The following is a 23,353-nucleotide window of genomic DNA, read 5'->3' as shown; positions in this document are numbered from 1 at the left end:
ATTTAAAAAAAAAAAATCTGCATTATCTGGTACCAAAAAATTCTTGGATTGTAATTCAAATTCATGGATTGTATTGTCCTTAGGGGTGCAACTATTACCAGTTTTTGCAACGGGGGAACAGTAACAGATGCATTTAAATGTATAGTAACCTATAGGAACATAGTTGCTTGAAAAACTATCAGGGATACATTCAAGCTACTAAATCTAAAGCAGATCGTAGTTCAGAATATTTTGTTTCAAATCCCCACATGATGAGAATTATATGCTCTGCTAGAGCCCTATGCAAAATCAGAATTATCCTGCAGAAAGATATCCTGCAAAATTCTAGGATTTTCTGTCTGGTGGAAGTAGGTGTAGCTAGGAAGAGGGAAGAGGGAAAGGAAGTGAAAAGTGTAAGAAATCATCTTGCCTTTATTCTTGGTTGGCTGATGCTTACAATATTTTCAGTGTAAGCATTTCTGTTGTACTGACCTGGCATGAAAGTAATTCCCTAGTACTTGCTCTGTTGAACCTTCTTTACATTGCTTTGTGAAGAGAAAGGAAACATAAAATTTTGTGTTACTTCTTCAGAATGTATACAGGGAGATAGAACAGTTTGAGAAGTCTCAAGTGGCAGGAAGTGCCTCTGAAGTACGCGGCCAGGTGACTGACAGGTAACATTTGAATATTAAATTGTTAAGAATAGGCAGGATCCTACCTCAGGTGTCTGCTATGTACACAGCTACTTGAAAAAAGAGTAATATCTCATTTAGTTTAAACTGTGATTATCCTTTGAATGAGTACTGCACTAGCTATGATTTCAGCTCCAACACAGTTGCAGTGTCTTTAACTTACCTTTAGTTGTAGTAGTGATGGCTCAAACTTCCTTCAATAGTTTTTGCCATGTATGCAGCAAGGCTCAAAATGCATCTTTTTTTCTGTTCATTTTAGTCATAGGGTCTGTAGGGTCAGCTAGCCTTGCAGAAAAATGGGAATGGTTGTGAATGTACATACGCAGTAATATATCTCAAAGGGAAAAGAAGTAACTTTTCCCCTGAAACTTATCTGCATGTTGATTTATTTGTGAATAGTTGCAAGTAATTTTCATTCTGTCACCCTTAGTGATATACATCCCTGCTCAGAAGATGTGACACTCATGCATACTGCTATGGATATTTCTGGGTGTAAACCTGTGATTAATAGCTGCAAAACTACTCAGAGTGTATCGCTATATTCAGGAGTGACCCATCTTTCTTTGGCATTTTGTGAGCCATTCTAACTTCCTGTTTCTGCCGAATTTGGCTTCATGTTGACAAAGAAACTAATGATTAGTTGGCTGAAGTCAGTGCTGGAACCTTTCTCTGGACCTAGTGGACACTGTGGGGCACAAGAGCATCAAGAAGTAGCCACAGTGCCCACAGAATGATGTTCTACATTTGTTAGACTTGCACATAAGTATACAGGCATCTCTATGAAAAGACGCTTAAGAACATTAATTCCTATCTTTCTTTTTTTCAACCAGTGATATGCAAGAATTATTGAAAACACAGAAGTTTCAAGAAACAACTCTAGAAACTATACCAGAGATGAGAACTGAGCTGTTAAGTATTTATTCAGATGATGAATATATAAGGAAAATTCAAAAACGTGTAGAGGAAGATACATTTGCTAGAGAACAACGAGCAAAGAGACGACAAAAAATGCTTGTGGATCAGTTAGCAGCACATGAAGCACAGGAGGTGGGAAATTGTATGCTGAAGTACATAGTCTATGTGCAATTAACTAGTAATCTAAAATGTGCTTATAAATATAAAATGAGTACTTCTGGAAGGCTGAATAAAATTTGAAGGGGATAAAGGGACTTACATACACTTACGTCTGAATACCTCTTTTGTGTCAACCCTTGAAAAATATGGAAGGTTGGCTGTTCTTCATCACCACCCTCACGTCATACTTATAAACTTTAAAGGATAAAATTAAGGCAGCAGAACAAAGATTATTAAAAATCCATTGCAGACCTACCTTCTTTTCCCTGCCCCTTCCCTCTAAAGTTGAACATCCTACGGTATCAAAATGTATACTGGTACTAAAGAAGACACATTTAAAACCAGAAAACATGGCATTCCTTGTTTGAATACCTGTATTTACAAATGTGTCATATGAAGGTTTTGGTCTGGACTGATGAATTCTGAAATGGTTGTGCTGGGTGATATGAAGAATCAAAATTTAATTTTCAGGTCAGAGCTTTGGTATCTGATGTGTTATTGAATAAAAGATATGTCTCTGAAGAATGTCTGCGTTGTGTCCAAAAATGAATGTTGCAGGTTATTCTGTTTTAATCCTGTCCCATAAAGCACAAGGATTTTAGGATTCCTCTTCATAGATTCTTCCTTTAAAGAGCAGCTTTTAGATTACTGATTTCACAGATCTTCTGTTTTTTAGAATGGTTCTATCAAAATACAACCTTACAACTTACTTGTGTTTTTTTTGATTTTTGGTTATTTTTTATTTTAGTATTTCCCTGTGAGTCCTTAGTTTAGATCATATGTGTCAAACATTACATAGCTGATCCTATTTCCACTGCTAGTAATAATAATACTAACTATAGTAGTAATAATAATAATATTGCATAATAATAGCATTTCAGATGTGTAGCATCTCTGAAAATGTGACTATTGCATTTATTTATTTATTTATTTATTTAAGCCTTGACATCCAATGTCAGGAGATTTTTGGAAATATTAAGAAAAAGTTTAATTTGTTGGGGTAAACATCTAGAAGTTAGATGCTTCTCAGTGTCTATGTCAGACCTCTATTTTTGAAAAACACCTGTAGTGGCTAAGACCAAAAGTCCATTTCTCATATATCCTGTCTCTGAGGTCTCATTCAAAGTGATTTTACATTATGTTCTTGTTGATATGCATAGGCCATGAAGAAGTTTTGCAACCTACTTACCTGAAATCACTGCAGACCCCGAACTTGCTCTTTAGGCACTCTCAGCTCTTGCAGCCCCAGCAGTGTGGACCAGTGGTTCCAAAAGCCACAGCTACCAGTCTGCAGAGCGCTTGGTGGATACAGCAGCTGAATTCCAGAGCAGCTCCAAATCAAGTAAAAAGCAGCAATAGTGTTCCTAGCTTCCCAGGAAGAAAAATCAGCTTTGATGTAGGAACAACTGAAATCACAGACTGCAGGGACTAGAAGGAAAGACAAATGAGCATTTGACTGAAACAGTAATGTGACCATATCAGAGAATCTATTTAGTGGTAATTTGGTTCTAAATTAGCAGAGGAAAACCTGTTTTGTTGGAACTTCGTGAGATTTCAGAAATTAGATGTTAGTTGACTTAAGAGAAGTGGGAAGCAAACGGAGGTATTTTCTTTAAAAGTGAATGAGTTTACAAATTAGTTCAAAATCGCTTTTTTCTTCCATTAGATATTGAACTGGAAAGGGTTTGCTGACTGAAATTGCAGCAGTTTATATGCATTTGGGTCTGGTTTCTTACCTATACTGCATAAACCTTGAACACAGCATGGGATCATTTAGAGTCAAAGGAATTTCATCCCTTTAGAGTGCTGTGTTTTGTATCCATACTTGTAAACGTTTATTAGAAGAATCTTGTTCAAACTCTCTTTTTTTGGTACACTACAAGTTGGAGCTTGGGAGAGACAATACTTTACAATTACATGACAGTACTCTAGGTGGAGCACAGCGTGATGGAAGTCAGATTTTCATAGGCAGGTGTTGAAAGTATTTGACAGTTGTATGGCTTCTGAATCTTTATCTCCACCATTTCAACACATTATTGGTGATTTGTACTTGTTATTTTCAATGCTCTGTTCAGATTTTATCTCTCTGAGTTAAAAAGTTATCAGATGTAAGCTGCTATCAGCAATAAATCAAGAAATTGAAAGTGGGAGGAGAAACTAATTTTTAGTAGCTTATTACTTGTCAAGTAGATTTATGTATGCTAAGCTCTAAGTTTTGGTCATAAAATTTATGACCACACAACAGCACAGGATTTTTTCACTTGCATGTAAATCAAACAAGGAAACAGAAAAATAGAAGAACGTGATATAGTAACTATGTATGAACAACATGAAACATAAACGCGTTAATATTTGGCCACTGGATGCCACTGTTGTCTTAAGTAGGTAAACTAAAAAAAAGGTGTCTATTATGCTTTCTCAATAGTAATTTTTCAAAGTATTACTAAGATGTCCCATTTGTCATATTTATGATTTCTTCAAGCACTTCAAAGTTCACTGTGAAGATGTTTACATAAAATGTTAGGTCAAAAACTTCTACTACAAGTTTTATTTTGTGTCTTTGTAAGTTCAGAAATTTCAAAACTTACCAGCCTTTGGCTTGAGTGCTTTGTGCATTCCTTTTTGTATGAAAGAATAGCTACTAATGCTTCACTCCCCCATCCAACCATCCAATGAGGATCCTTTTTGAAACCAAGAGTTTGGAGTTTGGTGTTCTGAATCCTTACTTATCTGATGTGTAGGTTGAATTGCCTTCTCACTATTTCTTGTTCCTCAAAAATTTCCTGCTGGCTGTTTTTAGGCCTAGTGAGCATGCCAAAGTATTTGATCACTTAAAATACCGAAGTTCTCTATTCTTTTAAAAAGAGAAGATCTGTTTTGGCTGATGTGAAGTGACTCTTCCAATTTCCTTTTTGAAGAGCAAATTCACCTAGAAAAGGTGTTTTAATTTCTCACTGGACCAACTGTTTGCACCACACAGTTGATGGTTTGACAAATCACCACTTTTAGGGTGGCTCATTCAGTTCTCTGTGAATAAGGATTTTAACATCCATTTTCTGCTGGTGAAGGGTTATTACTGCTGCAGTAATTCATGGCTGAGGGTAAGCAGCAACTAATGAAAAAAATGAAGGATTTTTACTTGCAATAAGAAGTAAATTGTGTAACTTCTGCTCTTCTTTGAAATCTTAATTGAAATACCAAGTATAAGGAAACAGTGTCTAGAACTGAGGCAGCAAAGGGTACCATACCTCTTGTTATTGTCTTGAGTTCATGAATGTAAGAGGAAATGGACAGATTAACTCTTCATTAGGCAGTACTATTGGAAAATTTTATCACCTGAGCTATATCAAATGACACTTAGAATGAAATTGTTGTGATTGCATTGTTTTCCATTTCAATTGTATGTATGATGATAATTCCCTCCATAGAAAAATTATTTACAAACAGTATACTACGGATAAAGAACATAACAAGACACATTTGAAATTAGATCCTCATTTAGTGAAAAGCTTTCCAGAGAGATAATATAGCATCCAGGTGAAGGACTCTATGATTAAGGCCCAAGATGAGTGCACATTTGTCACTAGGACTATCATGCAGTGTCATGAGATTCAGTGCTAGGAAAGGGGAGTTCAAAGCCCACATTTTGGCTAAAATAAGAAAAATGTTAAGACATTTTTATATCAGCCTAATATTTTCAAGTCACCAGAATTTAATTGGAATGTACTTTCTTCCCAGCAATTGTGAAGGGAAAGGAACTTAAAAAATATGGAAAGAGATTTATTTGTTTGTTTGTTTGTTTTAAATTGGCTTCACCCCAACATAAGCATTAAATATCTAAATTATTTAGAAAGTTCTTGCTCTTAGTGTTGCAATTACAATAGTCATCCCGTGCATTAGAATTCTATTACAGGTGTCCTGGTTGCATTGTGTAGGACGGATCTAGACCTCTTTATATTTATCATCATAATGTATATATCATATGCAATCAAGTTGGATTTTCCATTTATACGTGAAGTTACATAATGTGTTTTGCCCTCTCCGTCACAAACAGCTGATAGAAAATAGAAGTGATACTTCATATTGCTGTGTTTTGTATTTTATTTTTTTAAATTACTACTAACTGACTTTACTTGTGCCTCTGTTTTTAGGAAAATGAATTTGAAATCTTCAAATCAGATCCCAATTTAAGTCCTTAAATTTGAATACATTTCATAGCAGTTTTGATGCATCTGAAGCAAATATTTCCTCTAGAATTCTGCTGTAGCATTCGTATTTGGAATGAGGCTTGTAAGGCAAGCCGGTGTTTTTGCTTAGGACTCAAAAGGAGTTTTGGGCTGCGATAGTGAGGCAAAACTTTTAGTTAGATTAAGCATTAGTTTAGATACCAAGAACAGTCTGGAGAAGTGTAGCAGTGAGAAGATACTATTATGTTTCAAGAATACTTTGAAAAATAACAATTCACAGCCTTCCAAGTGTCTGTGCACACAGACCATGTCTCAAGCAATGATTCAGAATGATTTTCTTTTAGTACTGCATAGTGTATTATATTCATGTCCCAGTGAGAACACTGGAACTATTACCCAGAGGTCCTGTATTTTGCTCTGTTCTGAGTTCTTCCTCATAGTCCTAATCTGCTAAATAGGGAAGAATGGAGAAGATAATTACCCAATTCCCCCAAAAGAAGGAGAAATTTCAAATCTGTAGAAAATAGACTGCTTGAGGGTCCTGTAGATTTTTTTTTGAGAATGGGGACTGGTGAATAACAGGGTTAAATTAATAATTTGAGGAAAGGGTATATCTTCAGACAAGAAGCTGTTATTTGAAATATGCTGCAGTTTCTTTACACACAGGAAATAACCATATTAAAATGGAGTTAGTCTGACCAGATATATTTTTACTGGGTATCTCAGTTAAGACATATTTTGAATTCTTACATAGTTTGTGAAAATTGTACTAATAAACAGATACGAACGTTGTTCTGAATTTATGTCCTGTATAAGCAGGTGGGTGCTGTCATATGACGGCAGTCCTATTTTTCATATTAGCACTGATGAGTTTTCTAGGAAATAGTTTATAAATTGTGCTTTGTGCCATTATTTTTTTATCTTTTAGAAGGCTTACCGGGAGGAGCAGCTCATTTACAGACTAATGAAACAATCTCAGCATGAGCGGAGGATTGCTGCTCAACTCATGCATGTTCGGCATGAAAAAGAGGTGCTAAGGCAAAACAGAATTTTCAGGGAAAAGCAATATGAAGAAAGACGACAGAAGGAGTTCCAGGAAGCTCTTGGCAGAGAAGCGGTAAAAGATTGTTTGATCTCTGAATTGCTGCAGGAGTGCTAGAATACCCTCATGTTACAAAATAGAATCTGTGTTGTCAACTGTTAGACTGCAGGACTTTCCTAGGGACAGGATGACTTTGTGATAAATATATTCTTTTGTCTGAGTTCAAAGGTACAGCTATAAGCAATAAGCATGTAACTGTAACTGTAGGACTGAGTGCATTTTGTACTGTGTTAGAAGTTTAGGGGGATTTTGCAGGGGGAAAGAACAGCTAATCTACCTGATCTAGTGCAAGGTGTGCCTGCGATGGCAGGGGGCTTGAACTAGATGGCCTTTAAAGGTCCCTTCCCATCTCAAACCATTCTGTTGTTCCATGGTCCTGTAAAAAGGGATAAAGCTGAGCAACTTAAAGTCTGATTTTGATTTTTTCTTCCATACTGATTTTAACTTTGTAGGAAAACATCTCTGTGTGCTTAGTTTAAAAGGCACAGTCTCGCAGAGGCAGCAGGACAATAACCTAAGGTCTTGTTTTGAAATTCATGTTCATAATTTCATTTAGATATGATGTGTTAAGGTCTGTTTTTGACAAATGCTGGAGTAGTTTCACTCATGAGTGCTAATTCCTATTTTGAAGCTTTAAGTTGATTAAAAGGACTTATAATTCTGTGGAAAACTGCCAAGTGCTATGCTCATAGTAGGCCATAATGTAATATTAGAAATTTTATTTTTGTCCTGTCAAAAACAGTCAACAGTTCCAAATCCTCCAATGCAGCTGGAGTCCTGTGTAATCAGCAGCTATAGCTATTGATTACATCACCTCTTTAAGTATGCTTTCAGCCACCACCACAGGAGGTGGTGATGGAGCACACCACCACAGGAACTACTGGTAATTTTCTACCATGACCAGAAATCTTTTAAAGATTGAACAACACCAATAATATGAAATTATTTGAAGATCAGAATCTAGTAATATAAATTACATGTTCTAAATGGGTTGTTACACTGAAAGTTGCAATTTCACTGCCCTCAAGGACTGAATATGTCTTAATGTGTTTGTCATAAAAGAAGTAATGGGTTTCTCCTTTATTTTATTCTGTTTTAGAAAGCAAATGAGTGGGAATTTATAGAGTGAATAAAAATTTTTAGACTCGTTTATGCATTAGTCTGCCTTCTGGCTGTGCAACTCTGATGAGGATTGAGCTGTTTTTGTTTCTTGAGTTAAATGAACAAGTTAATTTTCATTTTCAGGACTGTGTACCTCTGCCCTTCCATGTTCATTGCTGTCTCAAATTTTCTCCTTAAAAACAATTCTAGGCTCTTGCAAAACAAGAAAATATTTATAATGAAGAACAAATAATCAGAGAAAGAGAACACCATAAGAAAATTGCTGCTGAAAGAGCTCAGGCACGCTATAAAAAGCATTATTCTATATGTTGGGAAATGATAGACCAAATCATTGATTTGTCGGCAAAAGTAGGAGAATATCGTCAACTGACAAACAAGTGAGTATGTAGCTGCTAGGCAAAAATAACAGCTGTTAGGTAGCTGTTAGGCTGCGTTATTCAGGCTGGTTTAAGCATTATAGCAAATTATGTAGTTTCTCAGATATTTTACATGGCAGCTGCAATTAGTTTGTATGCGAGAATGGTGACATTACTTTCATGTGAGGATTCACTGGTGTGTAGTACAGGGTGAACAAATGCTACAGCCTTAGCGTAATTTCTTGAAAACTCAACTAACTTGAATTCTTAGGAGAGCAAAATCCACTAGTGGTACGGCTTGTAAAACTGCTGATTTCCTTTCTTGTTACCAAATTCCTTAGTTAGAATTTAAAAACTGAATGGTGCTCATCTCATTCTAGACCGTTCCACTAACACTTTGTCAGAGTAATACAAACAGGATGAATTTCCCAGGATAGATAAACCTGCTTGGACTGTCCAAAGCATAGCAACTGAGCCCAAATTATTCTGAGTTCTACATGCTGTGATTCCATCTTCTGACATGCCCTAATTGCACAGGATTTCTGAGACGGTCCTATAAAGGCAGTAATCTCCAAGTGCCTCTACAGTAGAAGTGTTTAAAAAAACATGGGATGGGGCTTTATTGCTGTGGTTCTTTCATTAGTATTCAGTGATTTGACTATGGGGTTAGACTTATAGTGTTAGAAAGTATGCCAAAATCTTATTGCTTTTTAGTGTAATTGTATGTTAAAATAATAGAAGTGTAACCATGTGAAATACACATGGTTATATTTCATGGAAATTATATCATTTCGGCTTATTTAGTATGTGATGAAATGGTCAGCCTAGGCACAGTTTAGTGAAATTACTAGCTAAAGAAAAGGTTTAATTCATATAATTCTGAATTAATTTTGACTTTGAGGAAAAATATTCTATAGATTTTTGGCAAGAGGAGGCCTTACACCAGAAAAGGAAAGAATATTTTGGGGCAGGGAAAAGTAGCTGTAGCGAAACTGTTACACACAGTTTTGGCACAACTCTGCCACCAAATACTGTGTGATGACACATTTGTGAAAACACTGAAGCCTACAAGTGCCTACACCTGTCATAAAAGTAAACAAGCACTTATAATGGCTGTAATAATTACAGGATGCATTATAAACTATAACTAGTTTAGCATATGCTTGTTTCATGATTGGGATTCTTGTAAATTTGAATACACTAGTGTCAAATATCCAACACTCTAATTTTTGGTTGAAACCTCTTTTTTTTTTTTTTCCCTTTTTCTGCAGCCGTGTTCCGTTAAAACTGATGCTGGATTGGAAGGAACTTTTTTTAAATGGAAAACCAATATATGAGCAAGCCTCAATTCAGCCTTTTCCAGATGAACCTAGCCCAGAACAACTTGTAGAGCTGAATAAAATGAGTCTGTTAGATGAAAAAGATTATGGTGAATACAAGGTACACCAAACTGATAAGGCATAATGGAAGATAATACACCTTGCTTTTTCATAATAATAAACTTTATGTTGTGATCTTGCACTTTGTTCTATTACTGGTTTCTAATGTCAAATTTAGACACACATTTTCTTTTCATTGCCTGTTTATATGAAAACTATATTTGATGTTAGTAGCAATTATAATTCCATTCTTATATATAACCTTAATTATATTTCTTGAGTTGTAGGACCAGCATGTTAATTACAATGCAATGAATTTTCAGCTAACTGGAATTTGAAGGTACAATTAATAATACCAGATTTGAAAATGCAACAAAAAGTAACCAGTAAAAGCAGTAAAATTAAATAGTGTATATGTTACAAAACCTGAATTCTTGATTTCAGCAACTTGGAGTAAAAGTTCTCTAACAAGATTTATTGGTTTGAATGATCCATTTGTTTTAAGATAGTAATGTTTTTTCAAATTATTAATAATGGCTGACATTTTTCTTAATCTTCTGTTAGAATACAAGTAAATATTTTTCAGGGTACATTAAAACTTTACTTCAACTTTTCAATACTTTGATGTAATTTCAAAATTGAAAGATTAAGGATTGACGTTTCCCTGTTAATATGTATTGTTCAATTTTTTCAAAATTATATTAATGATTATATTAGTTAAATCCCATTACATATTTAGACTTCTCAAATAACCTGGTGAGTAGAATGTGGCAAAATCATGGCAAATACCCAGTCTTTGTCTTGTTGGGAATTTATAACTACAATATATATTCGCTTTTTATACACAGCCTGAGCCAATTGGTACATTTTCTTTTGCCACGAGTCGAGATGTTCATTATAAGTTTCTGTGATGAATGCCTGACAGCTCAATTTACTGTGGCTTCAATTTTAACACATACTTTTCTGATTTATCTCTTTATAAGGTTCTGATTCACAGCATACCAACTCATGTATGAATTTTGTGATTATTTTCTTAGGTGAAAAAAGGGCTATACACAAAGTCAACAGGGAGGACATAAAAGACAGACAGGCAGGAAACAGTGGAGAGCACTAATGAAAAATTAAGTTTTTCAGTCATATTTTTGTTTATATTATGAAGCCTCAGTAGTCTTCTCTAACTGTAACATCACTGAAGGTCACAAAAATTTATTGACACATTTAAAACCTCTTTTTTACTTCCAGGCTATTTCAAATTATTTAATATTTGATTTATTCCCAGATGCTGTTAGTCTTATGCCTTTCTGAATTATTTATCAAAAGCTGGCATCATATGACGTAAAATTGTTGGCACCAGTTCATACTTACGTCTTCCAAAAACCTAAGTGAACATCTAATTCTTTCAAAGTATTGCTTCTAGATAAAAGTTTATTGACAGGCCATTCTGACAACATTTATGCCGATATTCTTAGTGCTTTTGAAAAAAGCTCAGGACAGGCAATTTGGCATCTCTCAAGAATACCGTGCTTACATTAGTAATACCAGCTACAATTGTCAAATATATTTGATAAAATACAAGAAAATTCCAGTGATCAGTCCATTGCACATTACTTACTACATTTTATTTTTAGAATATTTTTTGAAACTGCCATGTTATAAGATGTGCCTAATCACTTAATAAATTCATGGAATAATCCAATACCAAGCATAGCATTATTAATTTCCAGCTTCATCCAAAAATGTTGACCAGGAGTTATATAACTCCCACCTGGATGCCAGAAAATTTGTTTCTAACAGGTAAACTATTTTACCTCATGACAGATACAGTCTAGCAATCTTCTGGTTAAAAGAGGAAGATAGTTGAAGGGTGGGGGAACCCATTCCACTTGGAATTAATTTTTCCTAGGGGTCTAATAGAATTTAAAACAACTGATCCATCCCTACCTGTATGTTTAAAGAAAAATTATTCAGATAGTGCAAAGATTGGGGCTTTTTAAGGATGTCTGTTCAATTGCACATGAAGTATGTTTTCTGAGATATGTTAGAGAGGGGATGTTGCGCAACTCAAAAATATTTTCTTTATTTGTTTTTACCAATTAAAAATAAGTGACTTTAAATTTATTTGAGGCTGATAATTAAATTGTGTTTTTCTATCTAATATGCATGTGTTCAAAATCAATATTGATCAAGTTCTACTAGTAGAATATATGCTATGGCAATACATGATTCAGGTAGTAAATTCAGGGAGAGGTTGCATATGCTGCCTAGAACGAGTTCAAAACCTTATCTTTCAATAGAACTTTAGAATTGTCCACTTCTGTTGAGGGTGATGAAATATTCAATATAGAGAAAGACACAATTGTTTGGGTTTAAAGGTTTGTGACAGTCATTTGCATTAAGCAGGGCCAGCTTCTGAGTCAGGTCAGGTTGCTTAGCACCTTGTCTGGTCAACTTTCAAGTGTTCCAAGGATAGAGATTCCAGAGACTCTGTGCAATCAGTTCCCATGCTTTACCAGTCTCATTGTGAACTTTTTTCTTCTTCCTTTTTGTCCTGCTTGAAATGTTCCTTGTTGAAACATTTGACTTCGCCGTCAACACTGTTGTGCACCCAAAATGAAGTGACAAGCTAGAATCTAATTGGAAATAGTATTAGTCTACACATCTTTCAAACAGCTGTATAATATCCTTCAACCAAATAAATATTAGTGCAGGACTAGTATTTTTCTGTGTACTAAAATGTCTTTTAGCTTCTCACAGCATAAACTTCAAGACATCAGGACTTTCCTAGTGCTATAAGATGCAAAACTGGGAGAGCAAAAGTACAATTCTGTGTTCCGTTCTTTTGACTACATCCTTTCATTCTTATCTTTCTTCCAGTGTGATTTTCAGTAAAATCATCTTTACTGGTGAAACCTAGTAAATCATACAACTGATAAATTTCTATTGATCTCAGGGTACATGAACTGGAAATTTCTACTCAGTATCTCCTTCCCTTAAAGATATTTGGATTGGTTTGAGTTGTTGGCTTTGGTTTGATTTTTTTTTTTCTCTCTATTAAATGTGTGTTAGGCAAATACATATATTTGAAATCTTTGCTCATTAAATTTTCGGAGATTTAAGTGTGGTACTGGGCAATAATGTTGCCCAGTTTTAGAACACAATATTAGGATAGTGGATTTCTAATACAAAAATCTGCTACTGCTTAATTCTGTAGTATTGGTGAAATTATTTTTCATGTTTATGGAATTAGAAAAGGGGTTATAGGAATCTGTATTAAATTTGCACAGCAAAGTTCTGGTGGCAGGGGGCTGCTGGAAGCTTCCCCCCCCATGTCCAACTAGCCAATGCCAGCTGGCTCCAAGATGGTCCCATCACTGGCCCAGGCTGCGCCAACCAGCGATGGCAGTGACACCTCCGTGATAACGTATTTAAGAAGAAAAAAGGTTTTTATGCAGACCTCAGAGAAGAGAGGAGTGAGACAATGTGAGAGGAACAACTCTGCATATACCAAGGTCAGTGGTGAGATGAGGAGGTGCTCCGTGCGCTGTTGCTGAGGTTCCGCTGCAGCCCATGGAAGCTCATGGTGATGCAGAAATCCATCTGCAGCCTATGGAGGACCCCACACCGGAGCAGATGGATGCCCAAATGGAGGCTATAATCCTGTGGGAGCAGGCTCCTGGCAGAACCTGTGGCCCCTCGAGAGAGGAGGTTTACTGGCTGGACTTGTGACCCCACAAGGTGTTCCAGTTTGGCCAAATTTAGAAAGATATCCTCTGAGAGAAGGCACAACCACCTCTCCCCCACCAGGTTCAGGAAAAAATAAATTTTCTTCGAAGGAAAGTGAAGAAGATAAAACTATTTATTTAACAAACACACGGGAAAAGGAAAATAATGCTAAATAATAAAATCTTTCGCTGTGGAGGAAAAACCTGGAAAAGTGTTAGAGTCATCCCTTTGGTCTCCTTGGAGCTGGGGCTTGGCCCAGGGCCAGGCGCTCTGTGCCCGGTGGAAAGTCCTCCCGAGGTGCTCTGATGTTACAGCAATCAAGCAGTCCAGTAGAAAAGAGAGAAAATCCAAAATTCCAGGGAAGGAAAAATTCAACTCTCAGTCTCTCTCTGGAGAACAAAGCAGCTGAACCACTGGCCAAAAAAAACTAGGAGCAGCAAGCTGGATGCTTCCTCCCTCCCCTGCCACAGCTGGGAAACCAATTGCTATCTGTGTGTGACCTTGAACAAGCTGGAAACTGCTTTGAATAAGTTTTGCTCAGTTTTTTCCTTCCCCCTCTCAGGCTCAGTTTAGAGGCATAGAAAGGCATAGGAATTAATTTCTGGGCATAGGCAGCGATATGGGATACGCATCTTAAAGTCACCCCAAGACACAAGGGAACCACACTGGAGCAGTCTGTTCATGGGGGACTGTACCCCATGGAAGGGACCCAGCTGGAACAGCTGATGAACTGTAGCCCATGAGAAGGACTCAAGTTGGATATATTGGTAGAGGACTGGCTCCTGTGGGAAAGACTGCATGCTGGGGCAGGGGAAGGTTCCTCTCTCTGAGGAGGAAGCACCAGCAGCAGAAGCATCATGAGGAAATGGTCATAACCCCCATTCCCTGCTCTCCTGCTCTGCTGGGCAGGAGGAGCTACAGAATTTGGAATAAAGTTTAGCCTGGGAAGGAGGGAGGGGTGGGGGGAAGGTGTTTTTAGGATTTGTTTTAGTTCTCCTTATCCTGCTCTGATTTTGATTCATAATAAATTCAACCGATATCCCCAAGTCGAGTCTGTTTTGGCCATTATGATAACTGGTGAGTGATCCCTCCCTGTTCTTACCTCAGATCATGAACCTTTTGTTATATTTTCTCTATGGCATCCATCCAGAGGTAAACTACCACAGAATCTATGAAAATGTTTGTATAAATACTTGTCTCTCAAGTAGTTATTAGTGAATATCTATAAATGTTTAATGATTATGACATAATTAAAGGTTTTAACTAGGTTCTATTCTAAAAACTGTGTTATTATTTAATACTATTCAAATTTCATTATTTTATGTATTGTGTTTAAGTGCATATATTTAGAAAGATGGAAGACAAGACATATTGAGATTTGCTAATTTTTCATTTACACAGAGTATGACAGGGGAATGGAGCCCAACTGAAGAGAACAGTGAAAACAAACCTCCTCTTAATAATAACATACTGGGTCATGTGCTTCGTAGACTGATGGAGAAGTTTTATCCTCCAAAACCCAAATCTTCACCTGAATTTCCTTCATTTCCCATCAAGGGATGTATTTTGGGAAAAATGTTTAGTGGAAAAACTACCTGTGCAAAGTTTCTTGGAAAAGGTAGAGGTTGTTTGTTTGTTTCTTTGCCTAAAATTCTTTAAAATTTTTATTTGTTTTAAAATCCCACTCTTACAATGAAAATTGCTTGGGCAAATCCTTGCATGACTAATTCTTGAACCTCAGATGCCTCTGTATTTTGCTGGGGTTGGTTGCATGTCATTCCTTTGTTATATTCCAAAATAAGATTAGAAACACTGGAACTTGAAAGTAATATTGATATTGTATTGTAATGTTAATACTTCTTCATTGAGAATTTGAAAATGCTTTTGGTAAACTTCTTTGGAGATAGCTTGTTTTAGAGGAGACTAGCAAGACAGCTACGTGATTCTCGATACATATTATGAAGTAGTTACGGAGAAGACGTAGTGGAAACAATGTACATTAGAAGCCCCAATGAAATAATTAATTTAACTGCTTGTAATAGTTGCTCTGTATGTATCCTCAACTCAAATTGTAGCTATCTAATATTTTTGTGTATTAGTTTGCAATATTCAGGTGCTATCTGTTGGTACTCTGGTTCAGGAGGCCATTGAAGCTTTTCTTCAAAATGAAATGGAAACTGAACACCACGTGATTTCAGAGGAACCAGAGAGTTCTGGAGAACAGAGTGAGGTAAGTATATTTCCAAATTTTGATCTTGGCTCTAACAGGCAGATGGGAATGAAACATGTAAGAAAGAAAACATGTTTCAATTTTTTTACTCAATTTCAAACTTAATTCTAAGTTTTGACAGGTAAAACTGCAAGAGTCATCTTGAATTGACAGCTTGTTTTTTTCTGTAATATGTAGTTTTCATTCTAATCCACTTCCTGTCATAATTGATACAAGGTCCAGGAGAACTTACCAAATTCACCACCAAATCTTCTAGAGGAACTCCAAACAGAAACCACCACAGGTAAATCTTTCTTGCTGCAGATTTTCCTCTGTGTGTCAGGGCCTTGGGATACCTCAGTCTTTTGCATGTCCTAGCAGACATTTTCCCCAGCCTTCCTTTTGCTGTGGAGATACCTGTATAAGCCCTTCTTGTTACCCTAGACATAAGACAAGGCCTTTTCCCCATGAGGACGGTCAAGTACTGAAACAAATTTCCTGTGGAGGTAGTGTTGTCTCCATCTTTGTAGGTTATTCAGGTCACACAGGGTAAACAGCTGAGAAACCTGGTCTGACCTTAAAACTGATCCCACTTTGAGCAGAAGGTTGTAACTTTACCTTGTAACTTTAACTAGATAACATCCAGAAATTGCTTCTAATCTGAATTACTTAATGGTCCTATGATCCTAACAATTTTATGTACCTTCTGTATTGATTTGTTCAAAGAACATCAAGATGTGTACTTTTATTCTTTATCTATAGTTACAAATTTTGTAGTAATAGAATCATTAAACTGTATTTTAGAATCTATTTTAGACAATTGTCCTGTTGAGAAGGATCCATCTCAGGAAGAATTTGAATTGGATGACAGTCAGGATGACCTACCCAAGGTTAGTAGTCCAGTTTTAGTTTCTACTTTATAAAAAGACGTTAGTTAAAATGGTTAAGTTAATTAAATGGTGCCGGTTTTTCATCATTCTGAATTACTGACCTCAATGCAAGTATTTTCTGTATGAAATATGAAAAGAGCTTATTCTGTATGTTGTTTAGAGTTGTACATTTTGTTAAAATTCTGTATTTTCTTGTGAAATACCACATTTACATAAGATGTGGTATTTTCAATGACATTTCTGCGTTAGCAAAAATGTATTCCTGCTTGCTGCTGCCAAGCAGATAATTCATCCCATGACAAGGTTCCATATTTTTATGTTAAAAATGCTTAATTCTACAGTGATTTCTTTGGCTTACTTCCAAAGCTAAGATATAAAAGAATCCCTGTAAACGTAATGAATTTATATGCTGCTGTATGAAATCATCAGTGGTAGTGAAAATCAGAATAAGCTTAGAACCAGAACACTTAATTTTAATTTCTGGCCTTCATATCCTTCATTTCTTTATCTTGTTTCTTTCATCATTTTTAAGAGTGTAATCATGGAAATCAGCTGGAGATTTCAATTAAACTAGGAATTTTTACTATTAAAACTATTCTCCTTAATAGACCCCCCAAATATTGAATATTAATAAATAAAAGCCACCACCCCCAGTATAAATAAATAAATAAATAGTACTTAATATAAAATGTGGAGTAATTTCAACAATGGCTGTTATGAACATTCTGAGCATATATTGCACTCTTCCACAGCTATCTGTACGTGCCCAGCTTGGTGCTGCATCCCAGAAATGGTTGAAGAAAGGAAAAAGTGTTCCTGATGAATTACTAGTTGACATCCTTTTGGAAGCCATTACGTATGAAATTGTGTAGATACTTGGTTTTATCTACTCTTGTTTGACAGAAAAGTGTCTCAACTACCCTGATGTGCAGTTAGCACTTAAGTTCCTACATGAATATCATTTAAGTTGTATTACTCCCATTAGTATACTGTAAGTTATAAAATAGATTTACCTATTTATTACTTTAGCACAAAAGTTATTTGAGAAAACTGAAATTATAGCTCTGAGCAGTCTCTATAGAGTGGTTTTGAAAACTTTATTTATCAGCAAAAATTGGGGGTTTTTTTCTGATTTTTTTTTCACTTTGATTAGACTTGATGTTATTTTTTCTGATTTAAAATCTGTTACTTCACAGTTTAATAATGTCTGTCATATTCTTTATTCATCAGGAAATTTAATATACTGAAATAAGAGTGAATGATGGCTAGAGCAAGCTGTTCTTTAGGTTTTATTATTAGGCTATCAATTCACTGTGTAATTTTGGTTCTTCATTTCCTTTTAGCCAAATACCACCAGAGAAGGGGTGGATTGTGGAAGGGTTTCCAATGACAATTAATCAGGCAAAGCTATTTGAAAAATCCTATACAGGGATTAATGTAGAAGAAAAAGATCCAATTTCTGAAAAGGTGTCCCTTGCTATAGATCCCAGAGTCCCTAACAAGCCTGCTCCTACCTCACCTGCATTTGATGTTTCTATATTATTGGATCTTTCAGACAGTGTGGTACTGAAACGCGCAGCTAATGTGAAATGTAAGTTTACAACTACTATTAACAAAGTAAAATGACAAGCAGGTATCTGTAAGTTGTACTTATTAATGCAAAATAACATTACTGGGCAACATCTGTATATCTCACAGTATCACTTTTGTTAATTGTGCCTTGATTACTTCCAAGTTATTTCAGATACTTCTGTTTGTTTCAGTCTAAGGCACATCAGCAGTGTGCAAGTGCATGTGTATATGCTTTTTAGTATTTGTACTGAATTCTCACTACAGCTGAGGTGGCACAGTGGGTGGTGTTAGATATTACACAAAACAGCAGCTGGAAAAAGCACAAGTTGTAACTGATACAGAATATGCTGTATTGCAAATGAGTGTCTGTAAATAGTATTTTTCTTCAGGATACACACTTGGAAAAAAGGAAATCATGAACAGAGGGATGTGCCAATATTCATTCCCTGAGAGTGCCAGCATAAATTTGTACTGCCTTTGTCTTGTCTTCAGTTAGTGAATGATCAGGCATCAAAGTCAGTTCTGACCAGCCAAGGCAAAGGCATCAAAGGCTTTTTGACAGCTGCTTCACTTCCAGACCACACATTTTAAGACCTTGGTGAAACAGAAGTTTTTTTAATGAGTATGTCGTGTATTATCCAGATTATGAGGAGATTCTTCTTTGTTGTTTTCACTGCAGTGCATAGATGGCAAATAGCTTGAATTAAAGCACCATTTTCATTTAGCTTTTATGTACAGGGAGGCGTAAGGATGGGACAAAATCTTTAGAGCTTTTGTTAAAAGTCTGGTGAGGATAAATATATAGACACTTGAAACTCTTGCTAATTTTAAGACCTTGTGCTGCTGAAACACTTGGAACATGTGGTGACATTTAATATAATCTCAGAAATACAAATGGAATTTATTTCATAAGATGCAAATGTGATGATAGAGTCAAAAAAACAATTAAAAAATCAGAATTCTTTTAAAATGGCATATTTCTAATGAATTAAAGGCTTTTTAAAATTTAGAGAAGACTCAGAGGAGACAATACCTCGTCTTTTCATGAACTGAAATGTCTGCTTGTTGTGAAAAGTAGATACTTTGGATGAAATTGGTAAAATATCTTCTAACTGGTAGAGTAGGTAGGCCTGAAATAGTCTGCCCACAGGAATGCTTCATCTCTTCAAATGGAGGCTTCTATGCCTGAAGAGCATTCATCAGGAAATGTTAGTGCTTTAATTGGCTATGCACTTAAACAGAGGAAGAGGCTAGTCAGTGTCTTAGGTACTTCGCAGCTTAATTCTATATTTCTGTGATGTTCTCTGACTTTTCCTTTCTTTTAGGCAGTTTGGTACCCAGCATTTAAGTGAAGAAATTTAAGATCAAGGAACACTGAATTTGTTCTTATGATTATCTTAGTTTGGGTGAATAACTGTCTGATCCTTGCTCCGTATATGCTTATATATGCGTTTTTTCACACAGTAGATAAAAGAAAGGCATCTCAGGCTGAACAGAGCAGTGATCAAAACTCAGAAGCTGAAATCTTAGAAGAGAAGATTGACTTAGCCAGGGAGCAGGTGCTGCACAGGTATGTTATATGAAGTACAAAAAAGTTGCTTCAGCCAGGTGTTTAGACATTTAACTGATCTGAATCTCATATGTGGTCCAGGCCAATACTGATACGCTTAATGTTAAGAATTTACTTAGACCTTTCTATAATGTGGGACCTAAAGGGTATTTTCATTTTCTGCACAATATAAATCATCCTTGAAAATAAGAATTCATATGTTTTGGTTTTCCAAGATATTGTTCCAAGGAGAATTTAGTTTTCAGGTATATATTACATTAACTATATGTATATATTCTGTGTATACATATGTGTATCTCTATGTGTACACATATATATGAGGTGTGTCACATATGATGTGACTGCTCTTGAGTGAAATACAGTTGATTTGAGTTAGAGATTTTATAAAATGGTATTTTCCACTTCTACATTTACAAAAAACCCTTAGTTTTCTAATTTTAATTGAACCACTAGATGTTTAACTTTATACAAAGAGCAAAATCAAGAACAACAATTCTTGTTTCTGAATATTCAGTACTATTAACTGTTTCAGACTATTACATTGCCTACTATTATTGGTTTAATTCTGATATTAGAAATTAAATATAGGTTGTGACAGGAAAGAGTAAGAAATACATGATTAGTTAACAATAGAATTTTGAATTTTTTCCTATATTTAAAATGAAAGGTTTGATATGGATGGAGTTGTATAAGTATTAAATTAGATGGTCTGCTTTTTCTTTCATTTATTAATTTTAGAAAATGTCTGATTTTCCATTAGTTAGATTTTAATTTTATACATCGATATGATTTTTGTAGAATTGCAGGCTTTCTAAAGACATGGCCAAAATTAGAGAAATGGTTTTCAGTCCATCAAAACACTCTAGTGAAAGTAAATGCAGAGACAGAAGAAAGTGTCGTGTGTGAAAGAGTGAAGGAAATTATAATAGAAGAAATTGTGAAAAAGCAGAGTACAAGTAAGTTTTCGTATTCTTATTTGCTAGAAGTCAGTAATAAAAGACTTTGTTTTTTATATTTAACATTAGTAATTACTATATAAAACTACATGGCAACCTACATTTTTGCTGCCCCTGAAAAAATCTGAGGATGCGCTAGTTGGTGATAACTGCACCAGAGCCATGAACTTCTCTGTTGTGTTTTTACCTTTTCAGAGTGTATGGGCTAATTTCACATAAAAACTAAAGCATTAGATTCAGTCCTTTCTTCCTGGTTTAAAAATTACAGCTAGCATCTTCATCATATGGGATAGCGTAATTGTACAAGAAAGTCTTACACGCCGTTGTCAACATAGAGGGCTTTATCAGTAACAGCATAAAAATTTGGATAAGTAGAAGTGGTTTTGACATTTAATTTTGGTACGTGTTTATTTGATTTTTTCTTCTTATCACCCAGAAGAAAAGAATCGTTTAAAATAATGAAAAAAAAAAAAAGATGAAGCATCCAGGGGGAAAAATGCATCAAGTAAACCAGCAATAGTGACCTCTAAATAACCAGTTTTTTTCATAATTATTATGAGAAAATCTTCATGTGTCTTCTACCACCAAAAGAAAGAAAACCCCAAACTTGAAAAGCACTCTTAACAGTAAAAGTTTATCCCACTACTTCTGTGCAAGGTTTCTAGTTCGTGAAAAATTCTTGGAAATACCACACCCGAGAGAAAATTGGATGGAGGGGTTTTTTTATGTGCTTGGTATATAATTAATGGCACTGCTAGAGTCAATAGCAAAATTTCTATTGTTGCAAATGGATTGGAGATTTTCTAGTTAGAATCCAGGTGTTTTATAGAAGTACTATAAGGGTTATTTACTCCCTAAGAAGAAATAATACCTGGGGTCAATTAATAAAGTTTAATTTAATACTTTCGTTGATAGCTTCCAAACTGTCCTTCACTATTAGGTTCATATAAGCAGAATAGAGAATCAGGTTGGTCAAGCATGTTCTCCCTTTGGTGAATCCATGCTGACTACTCCTAGATCAGCTTCTTGTCTTCCATGTGAGTGGAGATGGTCTCTAGAATGAGGTGCTCCATCACCTTTCCAGGGATTTAAGTGAGGCTGACTGACTGGTAGTTCCCTGTGTCCTCTTTCTTGCCTGTTTTGAAGACCAAGGTGGCATTTGCTTTCTTCCAGTCCTCAGGCACCTCTCCTGTTCTCCATGACTTTCAAAGATGACCATGAGCCCCCTGGCTATGGTGCCCCACAGTTCCCTCAGTAGTCGGGAATGCATCCTGTCAGGGCCCATGCATTTATGGATGTCGAATTTGTTTAGGGGTTAACTGATCCAATCTTCCTTGAGCATTGCTGATTCCATGAATATATTTTTGATGGACAACACCTAAGCAATGAAACGGTGAATCTGTTCCATTTTTTTGAACTGTCAGAGTAGCATAGATATCTAATTCTATTTATTGAGACTTAAAATACATTTGAAAGTACTAATTCTACATTCATATCAAGGGCCTGTGGAAGAAATAGCACCAGAAGAAGAGGTTTTACCAGTTACAGATGAAGAAGAGGTTTTACCAGCTAGAGAAGAAGAAAAGGTTTTACCAGTTATAAGTCAGCCTTCTCCCTCTCCTGAGACACCACAACCGATTGAACCAGGATCAGATGAATGGATTTATGTAGATGAACCACTTCCCCAGGTACATTAATTCATGACAGAAAATCTTAATATCAAAGTATGTATTTTTATTATTATTTTATGCGTGTCCTACCTAAACCTTTTGCATCATTGCATGTTGTTTTCTTCAGTATTTTTTAATAAAAGGTATGCTATTACTTTTTAATAAATATGCAAAGAACAGTTGCTACTAAAATACATAAAATAAGGAATCATGCTTTCAAATTTAGATTTTTTTTTTAATTCTTTGCAATTATGATGAAAAACACAGCATTCAAAATAATAATACTTTTTACTATTATTAAATACTAACACAAACTTACTAGATCACTTTTCTTTCTCTGACAAGGGTAAGTTGTGGGTCTCATACAAAGAGTAATAACAGTGTGCACTAATCTTTCTCCTAGTATATTTTTTGTCCTAATATGTTTTCCCCAAGTAGGTCTTCTCAGATTGTAGTGATCTGAAATTTAGGGGTTTTCTGAAATGGCTGTGTATCTGCATCTTGCGTTTAGTAGCTTTGAATGGACTTTTCTTCCATGAGTGTGTTTTTTGGTTGCTTTAGTAGCTTTTTTGAAGTAATTTAGTTTTTGTTCTCTATGACATAGCTTGTATAATTATGTTAATTCTGAAAAAGTATTTCTGTTTCTTTGCTTTAAACCGTGATCTTTGCTTGGATCATTTGGTGACCCTAATTCATATATTGAGAGATACAATGAATAATAATTCTATAATCAACCTCTGAAGGTATTTAAAATGTGACAAGCATCTCTTAAATGTTCATTTTATTTCATGTCGCTTTTATTCTCCAATCCAGTTATAATTGTTCTAGTTCTTCTGTAAATTTTTTGAGATGACAAGCTAGGACTGCATGCA

At 35.5% G+C, this 23,353-nt stretch overlaps 1 protein-coding gene across 1 annotated transcript in view; it reads left to right on the top strand.

Moving 5' to 3' along the window:
* Positions 1-23,353, top strand: part of SPEF2 (sperm flagellar 2) — a gene marked incomplete at both ends in the record, with an annotated part of 73,029 nt that overhangs the window by 12,447 nt on the left and 37,229 nt on the right. Inside the window, 14 exon segments of the mRNA XM_082301700.1 lie at positions 571-653; positions 1,502-1,718; positions 6,861-7,049; positions 8,346-8,533; positions 9,784-9,952; positions 15,016-15,232; positions 15,714-15,844; positions 16,061-16,127; positions 16,628-16,713; positions 17,466-17,569; positions 18,057-18,304; positions 19,750-19,855; positions 20,654-20,811; positions 22,312-22,499. Coding sequence (XP_082157826.1) covers positions 571-653; positions 1,502-1,718; positions 6,861-7,049; positions 8,346-8,533; positions 9,784-9,952; positions 15,016-15,232; positions 15,714-15,844; positions 16,061-16,127; positions 16,628-16,713; positions 17,466-17,569; positions 18,057-18,304; positions 19,750-19,855; positions 20,654-20,811; positions 22,312-22,499 — 2,151 coding nt within the window.

Source organism: Coloeus monedula (assembly GCF_965178545.1).
Source record: "Coloeus monedula genome assembly, chromosome: Z".
Lineage (NCBI taxonomy): Eukaryota > Metazoa > Chordata > Aves > Passeriformes > Corvidae > Coloeus > Coloeus monedula.
This window is presented reverse-complemented; position numbering and strand designations above follow the sequence as displayed.